Source organism: Rhinatrema bivittatum, chromosome 5, assembly GCF_901001135.1.
Source record: "Rhinatrema bivittatum chromosome 5, aRhiBiv1.1, whole genome shotgun sequence".
Lineage (NCBI taxonomy): Eukaryota > Metazoa > Chordata > Amphibia > Gymnophiona > Rhinatrematidae > Rhinatrema > Rhinatrema bivittatum.
Genome location: NC_042619.1, coordinates 84,703,278 through 84,718,094, shown reverse-complemented (window position 1 = coordinate 84,718,094; position 14,817 = coordinate 84,703,278). Strand labels below are relative to the sequence as shown.

At 39.7% G+C, this 14,817-nt stretch overlaps 1 protein-coding gene across 1 annotated transcript in view; it reads right to left on the bottom strand.

The window, feature by feature from the left end:
• FGF9 (fibroblast growth factor 9) overlaps positions 1 to 4,502 on the bottom strand; it is a 100,982-nt gene extending 96,480 nt beyond the window's left edge. The window contains exon 1 of the mRNA XM_029602538.1: positions 3,452 to 4,502. Coding sequence (XP_029458398.1) covers positions 3,452 to 3,728 — 277 coding nt within the window. The 5' untranslated portion in view covers positions 3,729 to 4,502. The remainder of the gene's footprint in view (positions 1 to 3,451) is intronic.
• Positions 4,503 to 14,817: the final 10,315 nt, after the last annotated feature.

Sequence of the window (14,817 nt, the reverse complement as noted above, 5' to 3'; positions counted from 1 at the left end):
TATAGAAAAGAAATTTTGCCATATATCATTATGACCCTAGTTAATCAAGAGAGTTCTAGATACACAAACTGAGAAATTCAGAGGTGTGCAATACAGTGTTCATGAGACAACACCAGCAAATATTTCCTAAGCCAAATAAAATGTGTAATGTAGCATAAGGAAAAAAAAACCACTAAAACTAAATAATTTCCAAGTATTTGTCTAGTAGCACATCTCAAAAATGTGCATAATAAAGCTTTCAGAAGTCTTACATCTCAACTTGGTTCTTATTTTTTTATCCATTTGGGAGCACAGTAGCACAGAACCTGGCTCATGAGTACTTATATGCAAGAGTTAAGAGATCAGATGCTAAATCAAAGTACTGATAGTTCTTCTGTTTTGAATAATATACTAACAATACTCAAAAAGGAAAGCACACTGCACTGAAGAACTCCCAACAATTTGAGCTCTGGAAAATGTAAGACCTGTGTGTATTCACTATAATTAAAAAAAAATATATATATATCATTCCCTAAACAGAGATATTGCAAACCATTTGAAAACTGCATAAAGCTTTTATGCCTTTGCTAAAAATGTAAGAAACTTCCTTCCTGACTTATCCTTAATAAGAGATTGCATGCTCTGTATTCTTCCTCTGCCTTCTCTCCAGGCTGCAGAGGTCACCTCCTGTCTTGGCTGATTCTTTCTGCATGCTCCTGTGTTTTTAATGCTGTTCATGAAGTAGTTCTGCTGATGCAAGAGACACACCTCCACTGGACAGAGTTACTGAATCTACAATGACTCTACTGCCTGTGTGCTATATCCTAGGCTAAAGAACTGCATTAATAAAACCAATTATCACTGTGGAATAAAGCTTTGATCAGACAGGAACAGAATTATGATACCCACATTTCTGCCACTGTAAAATGAATAAATATTAAACCTCTTCTTTTGCTTTCAGAAACAGATGCATATACAACAGATCTCTGAAATGCTTAATATGAAGCTGATGGCCAAAAAACAGAACATATATGATTTCAAGATTCTTGTATATGAAAGACTACTAACTAGAAGGGGCCAAAACAGGTTTTCAGAAATCTGTGATCTATTTTATTCACAATCCTTCTGCTGTTTTTCTTAGGGCCAAATTCATTAAGGCTTTTCTCCCATTTTGTGTCTATGGGAAAAATCCTTGGTGAATCAGGTTTTTAATTTGATGTTTATGGGCTACGCCCCTACAACCTTCACCAACCTTAAAAGTAATCCATTTATAGTACTGACATGAATAGATCCCTCCTCCGTCCCCCAACCTACAGATGCTCATATAGACATACTGGTTTTTAAAAAAAAAATCTATATGCAGATCAAGGATAAAAACAGTGATAATTATCCAATACATGCAAACCAAAATATAATTACGAATATACACCATGGCACTTTGCGGTGCCCAAAAAAGTTTATTTTATCCGCAGACCAGATAAAAATGACCACGATTTCACTTCATAGTAAAAGTCGTTTTGCTTTCTCGTTTGGGTACAAACTCTGGTTTTAAGCTATGCAGTTAAACCAGTGGGCGGCTACTCTGGGACACAGGGGAGCAGGTGCTCGGCTGGGGAAGAGGAGGAGGAGGAGTGGGGGGGGGGGGGCAGGGAGGGAGGTGTCAGAAAAGCCTGCGGGGTTTAGGACCACGCAGAAGCCCGGGCGTTGTCCCGGCACCGGCATGGCGCAGCAGAGGCGCCGTAGCCGAGCCTCTGATACCTGCCGGAGGAGTGAACCTACTGCGGGGGGCTGGACAGGAGATGTAGTGCAAATGGGGGGCGGGGGCGCCTAGCGCCTGCTTCTCACCTCCTGGCAGAGCACTTCATAATGCACCGTAAAGAGAGGCGCTCCAACACGTTTACACCTCCCCCACCTCTTCGATTCATGCAGAATGACTTCCCAGCCCCCGCCCCCCAAGCTGGAAGAATCCAAGAGCCAGACCCACAGCAGAAGTGCAAACTTTCTGCCCAGCTTCTTAGGATTGCAGCCATGCCTTCAGCATTCCACTCATATTAATCGTTTACATTCTCTTCAAACAGCTTTTCCTCTTCCAGTCTTATTTGTTTTGTTGTTGCCTCCTTGCCCTTTATAAACAAATACAAACCACGGCGGAAATATTCTGTAAAGTGGAATTTCTCATGCATTCTTACTTTTTTTGTGTGTGTGTGTTGGTAAGGGCGAGCTATCAATCTGTTAAGAAAATATATAAATACTAAAAGATATCCCTAGAGATGAAATGTGATTAAAATGGAAAATCTGGTGGTACCTGTCTGCGCAGGTTAAGGGCTTGTGCCCGGTGTAACAGTAAACCCTTCAGACCTTGCACCGCTCTCATTCACAGCACTGCTATTATCTAGAGCACCACAAGCAATCAAATACAGTTTAGATCATATTCACCAGCTGGTATATTAAAGCATGAAGAAAAATAACACACCACACTTTTTGTTTTTACGACCCCGTTTAAGTGCTGTGTCAGGTGGATTCACACAGAAGTTAAACTATTTGCAAGAGTGTTGCCTAAACTGGCAGTATCTGAAAGCAAAATAATTCTGACACCCAGCGTGACTCAGTTGCTTTTATACACCCTACCGGGTATTTAAAACAGCATCGCTACCATCTCTATGCAATTTGACTTAAAAAAAAAAAAACAAAAAAACACGTAGGCACTTAAAAGTGGATGATGCCATAAACCCTCCAATCTCCAGCTCTCAATGCTGAGTCACAAATAGCGTCCTATAGAAATGAAATAAATGCTCTTTAAAATTAGCTCCTAGCTTACACACATTCAGATAACACACAGAGCCCGGATTTTGCAACAGGAACATCAGGAGATAGAATAAGGATCATTCTTTGGTGCCTTTGAGCAGAGTTTCAGACGATTTGCCTACCAAAAATGTCACCCCCCACCCCCCCCCCCCCCAAACCTCGTTCAACTCTCTATGAATCTAACCAATAGGTAATATAGAAACTGCAGTAAAATGACTTGATTTCCGTCACAGACCTCAGAATGATTTTGGTCAATACACCATGAGCTTAGTTTGAATCATGTACACAGATAAGGGGGTCTTGATTTGGGGCTAGGACAATTTACTATCCTCACACCCCTTTAAACAGCAGAATGTATTGTAAGTGTTTAGCGGTTAATGATTAAAACCCACCTTTCTAAGTCAAAGAATCCGCCGATTCAGGTGAAAACTTCCTAAACCCAGCCTTCCCGTAGCTAACCCCTACACTCCCGACTAGCGCAGTCCATATTTCAGCTCCTGTGACTTCTGCAAATGTTTCTATTTTGGCTGTTAAAGCAGTGCCCGCGATCAGCCGGCTCCCAACACTCCTCCCCTCACGTTTTACATATATATATATTTTTTTTATCATTTATATTACTTGTTGCTAAGTCATCATACGATCACTAACGGGTTAATGAAATACCTACCAAATCTGTTGTGATCTTGTCTTGTTCCCTGGATAGTGCCATTGGGGAAGATTTCTAAATGAAATCCAGTCCTGCAGTACAGCTGCCTCCGTCTGAGGATCCCTTTTAAATGATCCAAGTCCGTGACCGCAGGCCCCCTGGGCAGCCCCCCTGCCTCAGACTGACCAAGGTGCTCACTTAATAAAACCGGGGTGTCCACCGGTAAAACGGGCACATTCCCAAAAGGTACTGCATCCTGCACACCGAAATAGTTCCCAACTTCACCTAAGGGAGCCATCAGAAGGTTTCTCCTTTTAGAGAACAAGAATAAACAATGATGATGATGGTGTCAAACGCAGGGGATATTGGATTAGATATATCCTCTCCCTCCCTACTGTAGTTAGAGAAAATGTCCTTTCTTTTTTCAATCCATTAAATATATAAATAAAAGTAATATGCTGTTTTGACTGGTACAGGTTCAAGGTCAAACCACTGTTAGTCTAAGAAACCACCACTTTATATTCAGACACTGACATATTTATAAACACATCTATCCCCAGCTTTCAGCAGGCAATACGATCGGCAGCCCATCCAACTGTAATACGGGAAAAAATCCGTAGTTTCTCCATTTGGTTTAAGATGAGAATGGTCATAGCAACTTAAATATCTAGGCGTAATAGGATTTTTTTTAAAGATGCACAGGCTACGTCAGAATTTATGGATTCTGACTCCAGAAAGGCATGCGCTGTTTTTACTCTATAACAGACTGCATACATCAGCATGAATCCTAGAAAGGGAAGAAGATCTCACGTTGTTGGCCGAGGCAAATCCTGTAGAAAAAAAAAAAGGAAAAAAAAAGAACTTTTGACGTCCAAATCTATTATCCAGATTTCTCATGAGGGTCAATTGGTGTCCATTGGTTTAGGATTACTGACAATCGACAAGCAAAAGAGAGAGAGCGTGCAAGTGCTTGTCCTCTTGGCTAGCTTGAAACAGGTGTTGCTTCTGCGGAGTTCCCTGTGAAATGTTGTACTCCAGCTCCGAGCTGCGGCTCTTGACTGAGGCTCTCCATCCAGCACGCAGAGTGGCGCAGGAGCGGGCATTGGGCTGGGTTTAAGGTAGTCCTGATCGTTGCTGCCAGGCGCCTCCCGGGTCCTAGCGCTCCCTGGTTACCCACCGTGCAGGCTGCTCCCTCTGCACCGTTTATGTAAATGGAAGGATTTTTTCCTGGGCAAAAGCAAGTTAAAGATTAAGATTCTAAAATGAATACCTACGGTGCTAGTCCCGTTACGTCCTAATTTTACAGTAGCCTATGTTCGTATCGTTACGCTTTCAACATGGAATACATAAAATTAGGAATAAGAAATAACTAAGCAATCAAAGAATAACAAGAAAATAAGCATAATTTAGGTAGTTCTATTGGTCGGAAACTTATGAACATCTCAGTATGCTATCAAAGATTTAATTTTGGTTTTAAAAATGTTCAACATCAAATACCAAAATACAACTAAATACAGAGACTAATTTTTAACATAACTATTTCTTACAAATATAAACCTCTCTGGTCACATAAATTTAAAAGTGAGGCTGGAGAGTTATTTTAGAATCAGATTATTTATGTACTCTAAACTTATCCCTGTGCTATGTTTAACAAAAAATAATAATAATAATCCTGTTTTGCCTGGAAAAGAAAAACAATATATATATTTTTTAAATCAAACCTTGATACAAAAAAAAAATCTTTCCCAGGAAAACATCCTCAGGACAGGTTAATAAATTGTTCTCTGCTCTTAATAGGATATAAGGAATGTATAATTATTCTAACCTATTCTTTTACAATTTTCTGTGTCTGCATTCTGCTTTTCTGCTTTTTTCTTTCATTTTTCACTATATTTTATGTATTTCTGTAAACAACTCTCGACCTGCTAGTCAAACTCAAATTAATTTTGTTGTTCATTTGAAACAAACCTTTTTGAAAGAAGGCTTTACACAGATAGACTGTTATGATATTGTACACCTGTTGTGCCCCCCTCTTCCCCTCCCTCACCCTCCCCTCCTGTCTTCTTGTAAATGACCACAGTCATTCTGTCTAACTACACCTTTTTCTCCCACCTTAATTATAATACCCATCAGACAATTAAATTACTTCAATAACACAGACAGCAACAGACTACAATATATTATTCTAAGACTCTTTAAGGAGCAGTGAGTACCATATATTTCAAAGGCTGTAGTGAGGGTTCTTGATCTGCTGCAATTCCACAATCATTAGCAACTGCCACAGAATTTACCTTTTGCTATAGAAATGTGACAAGTTGGTACATACCACCTCCTGCCTTCTCCTGCCAGCTGCCATTATGCAGCTACTTCTGCCTCTTCCTTCCCATAGTCACTATCTCTAATGCCCTTACCCTGTTGGAGCTGGTCACCAATCACCATTCCCTGCTGGTGCCATCCACCATTTCCCACCCTTCCCTGCTGTCATTGCCTCATCACTTAAGTTATTCTGAACCACCATAAACCAGCTCCTTCACATTAATTATGAAAGGATAATCAACATAAATCAATAGTAACAACAAAAATGTTATCCTGAATCATGTGGTGGAAACAGTAATTGTGTTCTCCCAATGAACTAAAGGAACACAATTACTGTCAATGCCACGTGTTAGCAGGAGGGAAGGCAGGCAGTCATCAGTAGGGATAAAAGATGCAAGGGGGGACTGAGGAGAGAGAGACTGGAGTGTGGAGAAGAGGAGATATCTTCAGGGAGGAGAGAAGGAAAGAGACTGGAAGGAATAGAGGAAGAATAGAGACTATGGGAGGGCAGAAAAAAATGGAGGTGAAAGAGCCAGAGGTGAAAGACGGAGGGGAGGGACAAACTAGAGGCAGGAGATGTGGAAAGAACAGAGAGCTGGGGAAATAGAGAAACCAGATTTGAAGAAAAGACGCATGCCTTTCATAAAGGGGGAGAAACATACTGACATGAGAGAGGATTGGTCGAGAAGAAAAAGAAAGAAAAAATGACATGGAAATCAGAAAACAAATAAAATATAAAAATAAAATGACACAAAGTTTGGAAAACATTATTTAAGTGAAATATTCACAAATATTGGTATAGAAAAGCTGTTAAATAAATGAATGAATAAATAAATAATTAGATAAATAAATAAATAAATACATTTGAAAGTTTTTGAATAGACATAAGCTTTTTTAAAATTGTTGTTTGATTCTTTTATTTTTATTATGAATGTTCTTTTATTAACCGCCTAGAAATTTTGATAGAGCAGGATACAATTATTTCAAGAAAATAAATAAATATTGTACAATTACATGCAAATTTATGTAACTGTGTTCAAGAATCTTATTCATAAGTATTCTAGGTATTTTTACCTACAGCATATTCACTTATATATCATTTTAAAGCTTATGATATGTAAATTTGCAATACAAAAAAAGGAGGATATGTAATGTTCTCTTTTATAATTTTTAAGATACTAAATAAGAAAACCTTATCAACTATTTATATAGGAACAAATACCATCAGTAGTAGTGCAAATGGACTATAATCCATCGCCTCTCGCCACGCAATGGGCCCCAGGCGAATTCAGCGTTTATTCAAGCACTTAGTATACAATCATTTGGTATTGTTCCTTTATTTATTCCACAACATTTGATATTTATCTACTAAAGATATTTATTTATTTTTTAATATTCAAAATTTAAATTTATCCCAAAAACCCAAAAACTTATTTATTTGTGTATTTCTAAAATCTGGATTACTTATTTTCCTAGCATAAATTAAATGTTCACCGTCATTCAGTTTGTTCAATCATTGACATCCTAGAACAAAATCCTAGGATCGAGTATACTTAGCCCCACTGTAGATGTATTGTTTCTCAAGTTGAGTATACTTAGCCCCACTGTAGATGTATTGTTTCTCAAGTTGAGAAACAATACATCTACAGTGGGGCTAAGTATACTCGATCCTAGGATTTTGTTCTAGGATGTCAATGATTGAACAAACTGAATGACGGTGGACATTTAATTTATGCTAGGAAAATAAGTAATCCAGAATTTAGAAATACACAAATAAATACGTTTTTGGGTTTTTGGGATAAATTTAAATTTTGAATATTAAAAAATAAATAAATATCTTTAGTAGATAAATATCAAATGTTGTGGAATAAATAAAGGAACAATACCAAATGATTGTATACTAAGTGCTTGAATAAACGCTGAATTCGCCTGGGGCCCATTGCGTGGCGAGAGGCGATGGATTATAGTCCATTTGCACTACTACTGATGGTATTTGTTCCTATATAAATAGTTGATAAGGTTTTCTTATTTAGTATCTTAAAAATTATAAAAGAGAACATTACATATCCTCCTTTTTTTGTATTGAGTAAATTCGTGAGTGAGGATCTTTAGCTTCTGTTGATTGATTGATTATGTAAATTTGCAAATCATACTTAGCAAAGTTTGAGCAAACATGAAAAATTATTTTACAATAAATGTAATTACTGCTTTGCTGAATACAATATAATTGCCAGGTTCTTGTGGCCTGGTTTGGCCTCTATTGGAAACAGGATGCTGGGCTTGATGGACCCTAGGTCTGACCCAGCATGGCAATTTCTTATGTTCTTAAACAAAAACAAAGTTAAAATAATAAAATAAAGACATTCAGTTATTTGAAATAGAGCTTTCCATTCTCCTCTCACCAGTGAACAAATGGCACCCGGCCTAGCAGAACATGAAATAATGCATGTCCACATCCCACCAATGAACTCAAGCAAGATGCTGGTAGAAGAAAGAAGAGAGGGGCCCTGCTCTCCACTTAGAGCATGGTGTAATAAAATGTGAGCAAAAACCTTCAGCTAAAGTTTGCTCTCATTTTCTTTATTCACATGATAAAAATTGAGTTAACTCCTGATGCAGTAAGCTAATGGTTTGAGGAGTTTTAAAAAAGTGCATTTATTGAAAATGTGTGTAGAAGACATGTTTAGCATAAATAAAATATAATTTATGCACACAAAATATGTTTTCTGCACACAGATGATGTCTTTTCTGCATAAAACAAGATTTATATGCAACAAACACAATTTGTGAGCAGAAAAGAATTTTGTGTACAAACCATATTCTCAGCACATAAAACATGCTTTATGCACAGAAAACTTGATTTGTACCCAAACTGAGCTTTATGTGCATAAATTGAAAGCACAAGACTTCCACCCCCCACTCCCCTTGCGCCATGAACTTTGGGTTCAGGCCCATAAACTAAAATTAGCACAAATAACTTTATGTCACCTCTGACCAGGAGTTAAATTTCCAATGTTAAGAAACCACAAGTTAAGTCTAGATGCTTCTCTGTATCGAGGAGGAATAGCTAATGCCTTCATTAACATGGGATTTAAATGGAGGAACACTAATTTGTGTGCATAGTTTTATGCTAGCTTGTTTACACAATTTTTGTATGCAGAACTCCTTGGTGCATGGAAATTAATGTCTACGCACAAAAATGTGCAGACGGCTCAGCACAGCTTATTACATTGTGCCTTTAGTGCAGTGATCTCTTATATTTAGAGCTGGGGAAAGGTTGAGGACTCTGTTCCCCAGTGCTGCTCAAAGTTTGCATGTACCTGATGGGCTGGGAGAGGAGAAGGACTGCTTGATATGTTACAGTGGTCATGATCTGCTGCACTTGGGGTGGGTATACAAAGGCAGAGGTCTTCCCCACTTTACCTGGATTAGCAAAAGGAATTGGCCTAACCTGCATCTCCACCCAAGAATGCAATGAATTGAATCCCTCTTTCTACAAACTGATACCCATCCCAAATGTTTCTTTTTCCTGCTATACTGCCCACATTGAACAAAGATGAAGCTCTGCAGGACCTCCAAACAATAATGGCAAAGATGATACTGGAAATCCCAAGAACATTATTCCTCAGTGATTTCAACATCTATGTCGACAATCCAGACTCAGCATCCACAGACAACTTATTCACCTCAGTGGAAGCCCTAGGCTTTACCCAACTAATCAATCACCCAACGCATATGGAACGCCATACCATTGATCTGGTACTTGCAGTTGCACAGCACAATCTACTCCAAGAACTGCAATTTGATAACATCCAGACCACCACTCACCTTGTCAGATCACCATCTAATATAACTTGAGAGGCTGCCACTCCCAATCATGAAATCTTAAAGACAGCAACTATGAAACTGTCAAGCCAAGTACACACCTTAGCCACAAAAGATTCCTACAAGCCCTCCTGCCCTCAACCATCATACCCACTTCAGTAAACTCTCACTGGCTGACTTCTGGAACTCAGAACTCATGAAAACCATAGATATGTTCATCCCTAAGAAAGTCACTCACATCAAAAGCCCCAAAACCACCCCCTGGTATTCTTCTGAATTAAAGGAACTAAAACAAATAGCAAGATGACTGGAGGACCAATGGTGGAAATTAAGATCTCAAGTGCACAGAAACAACTGCAGAAGAAACCAGGTGATCTACCATAAGGCCATCACAGAAATGAAAAGGTCTACTTTTCCAAAACAATCTCCTAAACAAAAAATTCACCAGGAGAGAACTTTTCCTCAAAATCAACAACTCCTGGGTCTCATCGTTCCTATATGCCCTCCCTTACAATTGAAAACTATTGCAACAAACTAGCCACATTTTTCACCAACAAAATCAATTAAGCTGCTTAGAAATTGGATAAAGTGGTATATACATATTTAAATAAATAAATAAATAAATATTAATAACTGCAGCAGAACAGAGCTAGACACTGTTAGTAGAGTATCTCCCGCAGGTAAAAAAAAAAACACACCTCCTCACTCCCTTATTGCCTTCTGTCCCCTACTAGAAGTGGACTCCATCCTCTCCACCTAAAACCCACAATGTTCCCAGAAGATCCCTGCCGCTCTTGACTCAACAAACAAGCTAAATTCAGACTATTCAGTTGCCTCCAACCTATCATCAACCTCTCACTATCATCTACCTAAGTGTCTAAAAATAAGCAGTAGTGAGGCCTACTCTGAAGAAAAAATGTGGACCCTAATTAATTAAGAAGCTACAATCCAGTCTCTAACCTACATTTCCTTAGAAAGATCATTGAAAAGCAGTGCTACTACAACTAGCTTTGGTCTTTACTGAAGAAGATATAAGGCAGGTACCCATGCCAGAAGTGATATTTAAAAGTGATGGCTCAAAGGAACTGAAACAAATCTCGGTGAACCTGGAATATGTACTAGGGTAAATTAACAAACTAAAGAGTAGCAAATCACCTGGACCAGATGGTATCCATTCAAGAGTGCTGAAAGAACTGAAAAATAAAATTTCAGACTTACTGTTAATAATCCGAAAATATCATTAAAATTAGCTATGGCACCTGAAGATTGGAGAGTGGGCAATGTAACACAGGTTTTTAAAAAGGGTTCCAGGGTGATCCAGGAACCTAAAGACCAGTGAGCTTGATGTTAGTGCTGGGAAAAATGGTTGAAACTATTCTAAAGAACAAAATCATGGAACATATAGAAAGACAGAGTTTAATGGGACAAAGTCAACACTGATCGATTTAGCAAAGGAAAAGTGTGAATAAACGTGAATATAGTTGATATAGAGTATCTAGATTTTCAGAAAGTATTTGACAAAGTACCTCGAGAGACTTTAGAGGAAATTAAAAAGTCATGGGATAGGAAGCAATGCTCTATTGTGGATTGAGAACTAATTAAAAGAAAACAAAGAGTAGGACTAAATGGTCAATTTTCTCAATGGAGAAAGGTGAATAGTAGAGTGCCTCAGGGATCTGTTCTAGAACAGCTGCTTTTTAACATATATATAAATGACCTAGAGATGGGAATGATCAGGGAGGTGATTAGATTTGCTGATGGTACAACATTACTCAAAGTTGTTAAATCACAAGAGGGTTGTGAGAAATTACAAGAGGCCCTTGCAAGACTGGGAGACTTGGCATCCAAATGGAAGTTGTGGATGTGCAAAATGATGCATGTGGGAAAGAGCAACCCAAATTATAGCTACACATTGCAAGGTTCCACACTGTGAGTCACCACCCAAAAAAAGGATCTAGGCATCACCATGGATAATATGTTGAAATCCTCTGCTCAGTGTGCGGCAGTGGCCAAGAAAGCAAATTTAATGCTAAGAATTATTAGGAAAGGAATGGAGAATAAAAGAGAGAATATCATAATGCCTTTGTATTGCTCCATGGTACAACTGCACCTTGAGCACTGTGTGCAGTTCTGGTCACCATAGCTTAAGAACATCTAGAGGAATTAGAAAAGCTACAAAGAAGGGTGTCCAAAATGATAAAGGGGATGGAATGATTCCCCTATGAGGAAAGGCTAATGAAGTTAGGGCTCTTCAGGTAGAAGAAGAGATGGGTGAGGGGAGATATGATAAAATAATGAGTAAATTGGAACAGGTAAATGTGAATTGGTTGTTTATTCTGTCTAAAAGTACAAAGACTAAGGGACAATCAATGAAATTACTAGACTGATACATTTAAGGCAAATGGGAGATGAGGTAAAAGCTATTAGTGTAGCTGGGTTTAAAAAAGATTTGGACAAGTTCCTGGAAGAAAAATCCATAATTATTAAGGTGGACTTGGAGAAATCCACTGCTTATCTTTGGGATAAGCACATTGGAATATATTGACCTTTTGGAATCTTGCCATGTACTGTGAACTGAATTGGCCACTGTTGGAAATAGGATACTGAGCTTGATGGACCTGTGGTCTGACCCAGTCTGGCAAATCTTATGTTCTAACAGACTTTCTTCAAACCACAAACCACTTGAATGTTTTCCAATCTGTTTTTCAACCCCACCACAATACCGAGATTGTTCTAGTTAGCTAAGATGATGCATTAGAACCATAGTTCCCTTTAAGGTGAGTGTGTTGTTATGCTTGACGATCCATGGGCTATTCCCACGGACCACTGTACTCACCCTCCGAACTGGGCCAACCCCACTGGCTCCTGACACAGCCTGATGCCTCCGGGCCTCCTCGAGGCGGAATGTTGTGCTCTGACACGGTGAAGCACAGCCAGTGCTTCTCGTGGCAGAACCCTGCAGATGCTACCGAGCTGCACTCCTCCTTAGGCGTACATGCACCCAAACTCTCTACATTTAAAGGGCTCATGGTGGGAAAAGTCCCACAGTGCCTCTGGTTGACATCACATAAAAGGCCCTTGTTGCCTCTCCCTAACTGCCTCAGCATCAGGTCCAGCTACTTCATAGTGTGTGTTGCTTCCCAGTGTCTTGTCTTCATTCCAGTCTTGTCCATCTTGTCTTCAGTTCTTTCCAGCTTGTCTTCAGTTCCAGTCCAGTCCAGTCCAGTCCAGTTCCAGTCCAGTCTGTCTTCAGTTCTTGTCCATCTTGTCTTTGATCCAGTCTTGTCCAGCTTGTCTTCAGTTCCAGTCCAGCTTGTCTACAGTCCTGGTTCAGTGTGTCTTCTTCTACCTTGCCCACTTGTCCTTATCCTTGCCTGCCTGCTCTGCCTATCTGTCCCTCCTGTTTCCCCTCAGTACAAGCCATCTTACTTCAACTCTATTAATATGCAAAAACATTTTTAAACAACCAGATTATTACCAATGTTTGGAACTTTAAGTAATTTATCTTAAGATGGATATCGAGCAGTAGGGTTGTGCAGCCCCAAAACTTTTGGTTTGATTTATTTATTTTTGTTTTGTTTCTGGGGTTTTTTTTCATTTGCCTTTGGTTTCTATAACGTTTGGTTTTGGTTTAGTTTGTTTGCCAAACCAAAAACAGCATTAAAGAAAAAAGAACACAAAAAAAAACCCCAATTAAAATAAAGGGGGGCCCTAGTGGTCCTGAATGGGCCTAGCTCTGAGACTTAGGCCTTGCGCCAAAGCCTAAGCTCAAGGTCTTTCCCATGTAAAACTGTGGGGGAACTCCCATCCCGGTGCTCACATACCTCCTTCCAGGATCCTTCGTGTACAAAGGCGGTGTCACAATCCTGGCTGCTAGACAGCCCTCCCACCAGCAGAGGCCCTCACCGAACCATGCTCACAACCACTGTAACTGCTGCCTTGATGCCTGTATGACTGAGCAAGCTCAGCCCTATATAACCCTGCCTTTCTCTGCACTCAGTACCTCTTCATTGAGTCACTCTGCATTGTCCTACCTTTCCTTGCTTTACTGCCTTGCTCTGTGGTTTCTTGGCCTTCCTGCCTTGCTAAGTGGCCTACTTAGCCTTCCTGTCCTGTTTTGCAGTCTTCAGGCCTTCTAGGTTCACCTTGTCCAGCCTTGTGGCCTGTTTTGGCCTTCTTGCTTATTGTTTGATTGAACTTGTCCAGTCCTAGTCTAGTCTTGTTTTGTCCTAGCCGTTCCTTGTCTTGTGATTCTCCTGTAAGTGTAATCCATGATCCCAGCCTGCTTGACCATAACATTCAGCAGTGATGCCAAGTCACTCCTACCCATGTGCTGGTGCTTTAAAAATGTCACTGTCTGCCTGAAGGAGGTCACTGAAGTGATGTCACTTAGATACCTTCCTCCAGTTTGGCCAACACCATTGTGATGTATGGCCATACATCAAAATTGTGCTGGCCACACCAGCGGAAGGCACTGAAGTGACATCACTTCAGTGCAGTCCTCAAAGTAGACAGCACCATTTTTAAAGCACTAAGATCCAGGCAAGAGTGGCCCAGCCTTGGCGCTGGACCCTACCTGCTAGGCCTCGGCATTGGGTTGAGTAGTTTATTGGTTGGGAAGACCCAGCCAAGACTACTAAAGACCCATTTGTTTTTTAAATGCCATGAATAGGAAAATACCTGAAAATATTCAGGTATTTTCATAGGATGCTATTTTCTGTTCATTCTACTCGACAAAGCACAATTGTTACTGTATTATTTCTAGACATTAAAGAATGCAACTGGTATATTGGCCTAAGGCTTATAAATGTGGATTTCACTACATAGGAAATGTATCATATCCAACTGGGCATCCAAATGGACACACAATTTCTTTACCACACTCTTTGATTTTAATTCAGCCTCCGCCATCTGAGAAAAACCCAACAGTTACTGCCTCCATCTACTTAACCACAACATTGGTGCCAGCCCCCAAAAGGAATGTCTCACAAACATGAGAAAAAGAACTTTCTCAGAATCTGTCACCACCCTCTGGAACTCTCTTTCACTAGAGCTCAGGCTCATCCCAGACCTCCTTATTTTTGGTAAACAATTGAAAACATGGCTATTTGTGGCAGCCTTCAGCCTACAGCCAGAGCCATGAATCCTTGATATAACCTTTAACCTCAGTTTTGACCCTCAAATACTCTGCTGAATCTGTGCTACAACTTGCCCTCCACCAAATCACTGCTGCATCATATCCCCAA